This window comes from Adiantum capillus-veneris, chromosome 15 (genome assembly GCF_014529385.1).
Source record: "Adiantum capillus-veneris isolate H3 chromosome 15, ASM1452938v2, whole genome shotgun sequence".
NCBI classification, from domain to species: domain Eukaryota; kingdom Viridiplantae; phylum Streptophyta; class Polypodiopsida; order Polypodiales; family Pteridaceae; genus Adiantum; species Adiantum capillus-veneris.
In genome coordinates, this window is record NC_140945.1 from 34,750,839 (window position 1) to 34,761,953 (window position 11,115).

Genomic DNA, 11,115 nt, shown 5'->3' on the forward strand with positions numbered 1-11,115 from the left:
GACAACATCTTCACTTTCTGGGAGGCATCTGTCCTCGCGCGCCTCCGTGGTGAGGATCTGGTTATACTTCTTCTCGATTTTGAGAAGGCCTACGATAGAGTTGACTCGGACTTTTTGGAGGGCACTCTACGCAGGATGGGCTTCTTAGATGCATGGATCAGAGGTGTGTCAACTCTTTACAGATGGACACACAGTCAGATACTTTTGGCAGGTGGTAGAGGAGATCATTTCATGCTCACACGTTCGGTCAGGCAGGGCTGCCCTCTTGCCCCCTTCCTCTTTCTGTTCTATGCTGAGGCGATGAGCAGATTTTTGGTTTCACAGTTGGTTGGTCTACGTGGCTTAGCGCTCCCTATTCGGGGAGATGAGCTACTGGATGCTGAGTTTGGAGACGACTCAGCCTTGTACTTGGAGGGCCAGGAGGCCAACCTTCACAGGTGTGAGCAGGCTCTTGAGACCTTTTGTTGTGCATCAGGCGCACAGATCAACTGGAGAAAGACAGTGGCTTTCTCGGTTGGTAGTGCTCCTACGCCAGATTGGCTGCCAGATGAGGGCTTTAGATGGATTCCCCTAGGGATTGCAGTTCGATACTTGGGCTGTCAGGTTGGCTTGGACTTGTCTTTTGAGCAGCAGATTGCTCCCCTCCTCCTGTCCATTAGGAGGAAGTTGTTACATTGGAGTTCCGCACGACTTTTTGTGGCAGACAGATTTGTAGTGGCCAACCAGGTGTTGTTGGCTACTATGTGGTACATCACTTCTTGTTGGATCTTTTCGAGTTCCTGCATCAGCCACGTAGAGAGGCTGATTAGGAAGTTCCTTTGATCAAGGCGTGACACTCAGATAGCCCGGCCAGAGTGGCCTGGCAGGTCATCACTCTTTCTTGTTCTCAGGGAGGGTTTGGGATCATAGACCCAGCACAAGAGAGTAGAGCCCTTCTTGGGAAGTTTGTTGTTAGAGGATTACTTCCAGGGGAGGAGCCCTGGAAGGAGTTTTTGCTGCTAGGCTTAGCGTTAGTACCTCAGGCTGGAGGCCCCTGGCAACCTTCGACCTGATGGATTTTCACAGAGATGCACAGAGTTGGCTTGAGCAGGAGACTGGAGGACCGTTTCACTGTGAGTCTGCTCTGTTCCTGGGAGTAGCTGCGGAGAGGCCCGGAGCAACATCAACCTACTTGCACGGAGGAGCGCCTAAGACAACCCATGGTTTGGAACCCCATGGTTAGCACTTTGCTATTTTTCATCTTTGACTTCTTTGGCTTTTGGTCTTTGCGTTCCTTTTTTGTTTTTGCTTTTTGAATTGCTTGCTGCTTTTGTTTGGTCTGTTGTTTCCAGGCTTGGTGTGCGTGTTCTACATGTGGTTGTTTTCTCTTCTCTCTACCAGGTTTTCTGTGGCTGGACTTCTTCTGGTTTGCTTGAATTCTCTTTACTGTGTTCTGAGAGAGAGAGAGAGACTCAGCATCTACGTATTACAGGAGCCACCATCAGCAAGTGAACTGTCCTCTGCAGCACCATTGTCCTCCTAGAAGCTGAGTGTTCCTGTTGATTCTTGCTTTTGATCTCTATTTGCCAATCATGTGGTGATGTGCTGCTTCTTACCTCTTGTCTTCTTCTTGCTGGAACAGCAGATTCGCCAAACGAGGAAAAACTGGCTGTCACCAGTTCAAAATGTAACCCTTTTGGACCATTTTTTCTCCCATAATGGGGCTCCCTTGGCTAGAAGGTGACAGCCACATTGTGGCCAGCCCCCATTTGCTACAAAAAAGAGCTCCCTCCCCCCATTAACATAGAGACCCTCCACATTTGAGTGCTCCAGCTTGAAGCTCCCACTCTACTGTGTGCGCAAGCTCCCTTTCGAGCTAGTTTATGTGGCATATATAATTCCAAGCAAAAAATCTAAATAGGGTTTTTGTTTTGGGCCGTTAAATTGCACCAACCCATTTCTGTGACGTTTGCTGTGCCAACGCTGTTCCCGACTCCGTTACCCATCCTTGTTCCCCTTTCCGTGCACGATGTGGATGTCATAAGATACACAAAAGAACGGTATGCATCATAAAGTGGCTGTGGATGGGCAGGGTAAGTGTAGGAAGTTTTGAAAGTAGAGGATGTGTGTGGATGGAGCTCTGACCCCTGTAGTGCTCAATGCATATCCATCTGCCTGGGAGAGTACAACAGCACAGAAGTGCAACACTCATCAGTATCCTATGAAAATTTGTGGGTTCACATTTCAGCTTATCTGTCGATGAAGCTCTAATCTCTGAAGTGCTCACTGCATATCCGTATTCCTGCGAGAGTACAACAGCATGTAACCCTAGTTAGCTCCATCATGCGGCAATGGGGGGATTGGTATTCAAACTTTGCGAGCACCTAGAACGAAAATGATTTAGGGTTAAGTTCTGGCTTTTTGTCCAATCGCATGGGAGATCAAATATTCACCTTGCGTTTATAAGCAACAATTATGAGATTGGCCTTACGTGCCTTACATGTTCTTAATCTGGGACTTTTTCTGTTTTGTCCAAATTGCATTTCGAAGCCTTAAATAGTTTCTAATTTGTTTATTTTACATGATGCCATCTGTAGGAGGAGATTGTTGATGAGACTGATGAGTACGTGGACGTCCATAAGAGGTATGTGGAAGAGTTTTGTTTGAGCCGGAAATATGTTGCTTATCCGAATGGTTTTGCCTTTCCCTCTAATTTCTGTTCAGTGCTAGCGCTAGTCAAATAAATGTACATATTGACACATAGTTGAGGGTTGTAATGAACGTTTGAATACCTTGTCTTTGACAATACTTGTCTCTTCAGTTTCTGTAGATTAGAAACTGAAGTTTGGCAGAGCTGAAGGGTTTGTTGTGGACTTTGCTGGTTGTTTCGAAGTGTTAGCTATTCCCTTCTTGTTGCCTGTGCAATTCCGTTTTTTTGTTGGCTTTTTGCCTACATAGCGGTGTTCCATCTGCTTAGTATTCTCTACGTCTTTCTTAGTCCAGAAGTCCCCTCCTCGTTCCTTCGATGTTGAAGGGTTTGAAATGGCTTTTCTTGTCTATTGACGTGACATATTTACTTGACTTTTATTTGCGGCATTCTTCCTTTCAGAATCAGAGTTGCTGCAGCAGTATCATTGGTTCAGCCTGCCAGAAGTTTGTCTGCGGCCCGTCTTCTAAGTATTTCTCGAGTATGTTGGCACTGACGATTCCTGATTTGATGTTTTATCATTGAAACATTGATTTAGTTAGTCATACACTTGGGAGTCATTAGGTTCTTAACCTTCTCCACCTGTTCACATTTTTCCAGAATGCAAGGCATGCACAGAGTCAAAAGTATGTCAGAGATTCATCAAGTAAACCGGACAAGCCTGTGAAAAGATCAAGTAGCCTTACACAGCCTTTATTGGACAAAAGGTGAAGGTGGTTGCTGCCCTCAAAAGAGCTGCCACATGCAACTGAATAAAGTGAAAGAGGAATTGGGTCTCGTGGTGCAAGCTCAAAGCCCACTGTTTGTGAGTGTCGTTCCTGAATCTCGAGGAACTGGAGGTCACAGATGTCCTCTATGTTTGGTATAGCATTTTTCAAATAATAGCCGTCTAGTCACAGTTTTTGAGTCCGTTCTTTCTGAACTTTGATGAGGATGAAGAGAGATGAATGACCTATACTTTTTTAAGTCCATTTTTCAGATCATTCCACGATTGGCAGTTGTTTGTCTGTTCTAATCAAAAGCCGTCAAGGTCGGGGGTCGGGGGGCAGCCACTCTGAACCGCTCATCTGCAGCACATTCTGGCCCGGAATTTCCGCTGCAGCCGTCAGATGCACAGCACGTCAGACAACGGAATCGAGACCTTGAGCGTCCAATGGGGTAACGGCAGGTCAGCGCTCAGAAAACGATGAGGTGTTGAAAACTCAGCATGTGTAACTGTAATAGGGCAGCCAATCATTGGCGTCGTAATCAGAGCACCACGACTGAGTGCCGGCAGGATTGAGTGCAACTACGTGACTGGCAGGCACACGTCTCCTTACGATGATTGGCCCCCCTCCTCTCGACCATTGACGGCCGGGAATGGTCGCCTACTGACCATTCCCGTAATCAGGGCTCCCGGCCTCCGCGGGTCGCCCATGATTAACGGGAATGGTCAGTAGGCGACCATTCCCTACACCGTCCAGGCCTTGCGTCAGGGGGCAGCGCTTGTGAGCCGTGCATCTGCTGCCCTTTCTGGCCTGAAATTTCTGCTGCAGCCGTCAGATGGCCACCACGTCAGCATGCTGAATACTAGCCCGAGGCTCCAATCGCTTGCCGGCACGTCAGCGGTGGGAATGGGCTGAGGTGCTGACACCGCAGCATTCGTAATCCAAACCCTCAGTGAGCACACGTAAAGCGGAATGGTCGCCTACTGACCTTTCCCGTAATCAGTGCTCTCGGCCTCCGCCGATCGCCCTTGATTAACGGGAATGATCAGTAGGCGACCATTCCGTACACCGTCAAGGTCGGGGGGTGGGGGGCAATGGATCTGGGCCGTACATCCACTGTCCAGTATATCAAGGAATTCTAGCTTCAGCCACCAGATGAATGCCAACTCAGCCTACGTAATATCACCACCTGCAGCCCAATCAGACGCTCGCAAATCAGCATGCAGAATGGGCTCTGCTACTGACACCTCAGCAATGGGAATCTTGTTGATGATTGTGTGTTGAGAAGCTGACATGTCGGTTGTTGGAATTGAAGCTGCGCACTGTATTGCTGTGACAGAGCTTCAGGTTTGCCACTTGGCACAAAGCTAATGGCCCCCCACTCCCCCGACCATTGACGGCCGGGAATGGTTGTGCATAGACCATTCCCATAATCAGTGCTCCCGGCCTTCGTCGGTCGCCCTGATTAGTGGGAATGGTCAGTGCACGACCATTCCCTACACCATCTTATCACAATTGTCGAGTCGTCTTCCTTTTCGGGTGGATTTTTCTTGATGTGTTTTTGGGTTGCATTCAATGGAGCAATTCAAAATTCTGGAGTATTTCATGTTTTGAAAGAGTCCATATGAATTTTTTTTCTCGAGAAGAGATCTGATATCCAGTCCTCTATGGTTGATTGTATGGTTTTCGGTTTCAACCATAAAGATTCTTTGCCTTTGAACGAGCATACATGTGTGTGTGTGTGTGTGTGTGTGAGAGAGAGAGAGAGAGAGATGCACTTCAATTATTCTATGAAATCTTGTTTCCAAACAATTTGTTCTATCATATTTTTGAAGGCAAGTTTTTTGAGTCGCAAAATCACCCTTGTTTAGGAGACTATTCTTAGTTATTAAAAAAAGTTTAACGAAAACTTTTTACGAGGTCTAACATCTAGATATAGGTGCGGAATTATCTAAATTTTGGCTCAAAGTTGAGAAAAGATTAAGACTTGTGGATTGTTCAATTAGGTCTCTCCCCTATCTCAGAAAAAATAAAAATTCTTTCAAAACATATTAAGTGCATAAGTAAAGGGTGAGTTTACGAAATGAAAAGACGGAAAGTCGAAAGACATATGAAGATGGAAAGTCAAAAGACATATGGAGGTGGAAAGTCTTAAGTCTTTTTGTGTCCATATAAAGAGGTATTTCTCCTCTTTTATTTATTCTTTAGCGTCTTCTTCTCTTTAAAATGTTTTCTCTCTCTCTCTCTCTCTCTCTAAGGTCTCTTGGGATAGTTTCCTACAACGTTAAAACTCTTTTTCTTCTTGGGTGTGTGCTAATAAAAAGAGGAAAATGGTATAACCTTTCTATCACCCAAGTGTGGTAGATTGGTTATGCCATTTCCCTCTTAAATGACAATCTTGAGTTCAACTCCTCCTCGGCTAGATTTTTAACGTCTCTTGGATAGTTTTCTACGACGTTAAAACTCTCTTGTTCTCTCTCTCTCTCTCTCTCTCTCTCACACACACACACACACAAAATATTGTATCTGTCCTTCCTATTTATTATTGTTGCAAATCTATGTGCTTCGTCATTGCTCGTTGCTATGTGCTATTGACTAGCGCATCGTTTTTATTATTGTTGAGGGAATCTTTAAATTCAGAACTACCATGCAAGCGGTTAACTAAATCATGTAACAAATCTCCTAGGCATTAAGATAATGCTTTACAAATTAGATCGATTGGAAGGGTTGAAGCCCAGGCCAGCTAAGATTCTTAGAGCATGATGCTCAATTATGGTATGTGTAGGGATTTATACTATCAATACCTATCATCTCTTTGTTTATCATCTCTAACAAAGAGATGGACCTAAAACTAAAATTTCGATCTATGACTAGGATATGGAGACAAGCCAAGAGGTTGTCAATCTCTTGTCTAAACACAATGCGCTCCATTAAAAATATCTATGTGCGTTCTAACCTCGGAAAACCTAGTTTTTATCTCTATGATGCATTCATGCATCAACATGTAAAATTAATAACAAATCAACTTAAAACAATACTAAACTTAGTAGGCACTATCTTTGCAAGCTCAAAAACACTTCAATCAAACCTTAAATTTGCACTTTGATGAAAATGTCTTTTTTTTGTAGGTATAAATTTAAAGTCACTTTCGAAGTGTTGAGACTTCGATTAATCAATTAGATATGTGAAATGATATTCAATATAAAAGATATCACATGGAAGATTGTGGAAGTCGACGTTTGGATCTCGCGATATGATTGTAATGTTGATATCCACGTATAGAGCTTGATTAATCAGATATGTGAAATGATATTCGATATAAAAGATATCACATGGAAGATTGTGGAAGTCGATGTTTGGATCTCGCGATATGATTGTAATGTTGATATCCACGCGTAGAGCTTCTTGAGACTAAACAATATTGCTCTCGAAATTTTGATACAATAATTGTGTGCTATGGTGCAAAAGAGAAAAACACAGTAGTAAAAGATGACATACGGCATGCAAAGAAACCTTATCAGCTCACTTTCATCAATAATAATGATGTCCTTCAAAAAATTTACAATTTTTTTAAATATACTCCAACTAAGGGTCTTCTATGTACAAGGGTTGAATGGCTATAGAAATAGCTTAGGATACAGCTTGAACACTCAGTCTCGAATGCTTATAAATATAAAACAACAATCTATTGGTTTTTTGGCAAGATAATTACAATCACTTTGTATTACAAGGGTTCAAAATTCTCTTGAGCATCTCCTTTTCTGGAGCAAGCATCTATTGTTGAAACCTTCCAATACTCCCTCCCTCCTTTTTTATGTGGTTCTCAGTATGATTCAACGTTGGGATGGTTGTAGGACGATGTTGTAGATGACGATTTGCTTTTCATCTTAGGCTTTCTCCATACTCCCTTGCTAGTTGGATATCTTCTTGGGCATAGGGCTCGAAGGTGGCTTGATGAGGAAGCTCCATAGCATGGTAACTGGCAAAACGAGCTCTTAGGTCATTGACTTTTGGCCCAAAAATTATGGTATCCAATGTGAAAAACATGTGTAGAATACTTTTCAAAAGTACTCATAGTATGAAGGCATAAACATTAGAAACACAAAGAATGCATGTAAGACTTGCTCATCAAGCTGCTTGTTGAGATCGTATAACAGATTTAATTCTCCTCCAAAAAGGACATCCACGAAGTATCTCTAACATGCGCTTTGTGGTACATATGGATGCAAGCTACTAACATTCGACATATTCTTCCATAGCATTTGGCAAGATAGATCTTCCAAGCCTTTGTATTGCTTTATTGTTGGGATTTTTCATCTAACCTCTCATTGTCGTTCAAACCTGGTAATGTTGGATAATTCAGTCAATTCAATGGTGTCTTCTTTACAGTGTTTCATGCTGGCTCCAGGTTCTCATTCTAGGCACTCGGCAAAAAGGGACATACTGCTAGGGCTGTGGTATACCACTCTTCATTGTTCTTTGTTGGTTTTAGTAATTGTACGTTGACTGAATGTAAAATTCTTACCTCGCATTTCATTGCCCTTTTTTAGTGTATCTCTTTTGCTATGATAATTTGCTCATGAAACTCATTGATTGCTAGGTCTACCAAATTATGTGTCTTATCCAAAAGTGTCTCTTGAATTGTAGGTTCCTTGTGCCTTTTGTTGTTGTTCGTGGAGCAACGCTTGTCTCTGACACATCTTGAGATGTCTCCGTCTTTGTTTCCTAATTTCGTGTACTCTTTTCATCTTGTGGTTTAGCTGTATCTTTTACCTCTGTGTTTGACGATGATCGTGTTGTCTCTCTTTGTTGATTTTTTGGTTTCATTTCAGGTCCCCTTTCTATATCTTCATTATTTTCATGATCGTTGGTTTGAGTGAACTATGGTTGCTTACACTTGAGCTTTGCTTGTAATGCCGCTACCAATGTTCGCACATCCTCATTCTCCTTCTTTAGAGCTTCATTCTCTCTTAGTAGTTCATCTCAATGAGCCATAGTTGTCACTGTAGCATCTCGTCTCATGCGTTCGTGTGTTCTAACAACTTTTTCTAATTTCTTAATTTGCTCTTCAGCATCTAAAGTAGAACTTATATCTGAGAGCCATACAAGTCTGGGGTTGGTCTTGATTTTCTCAACTATGTGCTTTTGAAATGCCAACTCCTCTTTTATGCTTTCTGATTGTACTTTTGCAATTGCGAACTTACCTTCGAGTAGTGTATCCGAATGTTCAACAATGTCCTTGATCATGGGCCTTTGTCAATTTATGTTGTTGAGGTATTATCTAGCTTTGGAGAGCTTCTACCTCTTGCCTAACTATCTGAGCCTTGACCATTGCATCTTCATGGTCATTTCTTAACGTATGTTGCTCAACATAGGCCTCCGTTAGATCACTTTTTAGTGCTAAGAAGGTGGTTTCATCCTATGTGTGTTCTTACAATGCTACATTGTACATGTCCGTCATAATCATTTGTAGTGCTTGATAATAGTCCATCATACTCCATTGCCTAGCTGACACACTTCGTATAGATACAAGCCTTCAAATTTCTTTTAGCATTGTATTGGGATTTTAAGGCCGAGGGAAACTATCATAATCTTTAGGACCCTCTTGTGCCTATGAGGCCTTCGACTCAGATATAGCTTCCTGAGCTACTTGCTGCTATATATCGCCAAAAGAATGTTCACTCATCTTGGAGTGTGAACTCTTTTAAGTGCTCTCTAAATCTGGTCTTCTTTTTGTGGCTTTGGTGGCTTTCGTCTCTTTAGCATCTCTTTCCTCCTTTTCCTTCTCCATTCGAGCGTATAATTCTTCCAATTCTTCCGCCGAGTGGGGCCATGGGATTCTTTCTTCATAGTTTCTTGGGAATTTATTTTTTTGCAAAATCGTCCTCATCTATCTTTTTTTTAATAAATTGCTTAGTTAGTTTTTAAGCTCTAGCTTGTTTTTGAGCTTTCTCTTCCTTGGCCAATCTTTCAACTCTCATCGGCTTCTGGTCCTTCTTGTCTGTAGGATCTTATGTCGAGTCAAAAGCTTGAAATTTTCACGCTGTAGTTTGAGTAGATTCCGACTTTGCGATCTCTTCATCAATTCCCTTTTCGTGGTAATGGATCCAAGTGTTCTGAGTAGGTGCTTCACACAATTTTTGGGCCGCCTCGATAATGTGATAAGCAATTCTTGTAAGTATTTCTAGAGCATCGAGGTATGTTGCATGCTTCTTCTTCTTGGTCAAGAGTTCTAGGATATACTAGGCATGAGTAATTATCATTGGTTGAGTTTGTTGGTAGGCTTAGGTATGTGTTGTAGTAGCCACTGTATGGTTTGGCGTCATGAAGCGTCCTGGCCTCTTGTCTTCAATCATGCAGAATTGTTTGGTAGGCAACCCAGCCTCTCGAAATATCATGTCAGTGAACATGGCCACTTCTCCTTTCCTTACAAAGACTTCGCATTCTAGCTCCTTCTTACCCTCATGGAAGCACCTTCGTCTGATAAGTGTAGTGCCTCAACGACCATCCTTATAGTGATTAATACTTGAACTTTTTCATTGTCCAAATGTGGTAATTTCAGTAGTTCCACCTTCTTTAATGCTTGTATATAGCTCATGCGCTCTATGAATATCCATGCCACATGGCGACAATTGGAAGTAATTCAACAAGTTGGTCTTCCACTAGCAAGCTTATGGCGAGGTAGTAGGCTTCCCTCGATATCATGGGTAGCATTACGATATTGTTTTCCTAGTCTTTGTAGACAGCTTCATAGATGGCTACACCTTGCAAATCTAACCTTTCTCAGTGACTGAGTGGTTTGGCTAGAAACTAGGATTTCAGTATTAGCTACATATTCTTTGAGCTTTATACACAAGATCTATGAGTCTTTTGAGTTTTGACCTCACAAAGGGGGTTTCTAGACTCTTGTTAAAGTGGCTTTCAAGTTGAAAACCTTGCTGGGCTTGTGATTAGACTCTGTGAGAAAAAAATTGCGTTTTTTTTTCACAGTTTGGAGATTTTAGCTCTGATTGACTTCCAGGTTTGTGGATATCTTTCCCATGATGCAATAAGGTTGTTGAACCACATGTACCATAAATCTGGCCCCTCATGCAAGATTTAGGCTATTTTCAAATTTTTTGTTAGGTGAAAATTTAAAGTGTGGGAAAAACAAAAGCCCAATGCATGTGAATATTCTTGGACAGAGATTTCTCAATGTGATGAACAACTTGCTCACTACTAAACAGAGGTGAGTATATACATACCTTAATCTATCTTCAGCTCACCTTTTGACAAAATTTCATGATTGGTCCTATCTCATATGTGCGATGACCTACGGATCAAAAAACTTTGAAAATGGATATTGTATTCACAAATTCCCATCAATATTGCTAGGCATCGACTTTTCAACTTAAAAGACGGTTTCTGTAACTTAAGTGACGATTGCCGAATCTTGACCAAATACTTTCCAAATTGAATTTTAGAAGGTTCTATCGTTTCATAGACTCATTGTGCCTATATTCTGCTTTTTTTGTGAAGTTTTTTCTTTTTTGCTTAGAAAATAAAAATAATAATAAAAGATAAACAAAAAGAAAAAATAAATAATTTTGTTAAAAAATAGGTTAATAATTAGAAAAGGCGAAATTCGAAAGAAAAATTTTGATTTGTTTTTTTTAAAAAAATTGGATTTCTCCACTCTTTAGTAATATTCTTAATAGAAAGCATTATTATGTACATATTTAC

General features: G+C 41.7%; 1 protein-coding gene across 1 annotated transcript in view; it reads left to right on the forward strand.

Moving 5' to 3' along the window:
* Positions 1-3,677, forward strand: part of LOC147440510 (DUF21 domain-containing protein At4g14240-like) — a 92,784-nt gene extending 89,107 nt beyond the window's left edge. Inside the window, exons 12-14 of the mRNA XM_086530224.1 lie at positions 2,577-2,623; positions 3,089-3,167; positions 3,287-3,677. Coding sequence (XP_086386350.1) covers positions 2,577-2,623; positions 3,089-3,167; positions 3,287-3,397 — 237 coding nt within the window. The 3' untranslated portion in view covers positions 3,398-3,677. The remainder of the gene's footprint in view (positions 1-2,576; positions 2,624-3,088; positions 3,168-3,286) is intronic.
* Positions 3,678-11,115: the final 7,438 nt, after the last annotated feature.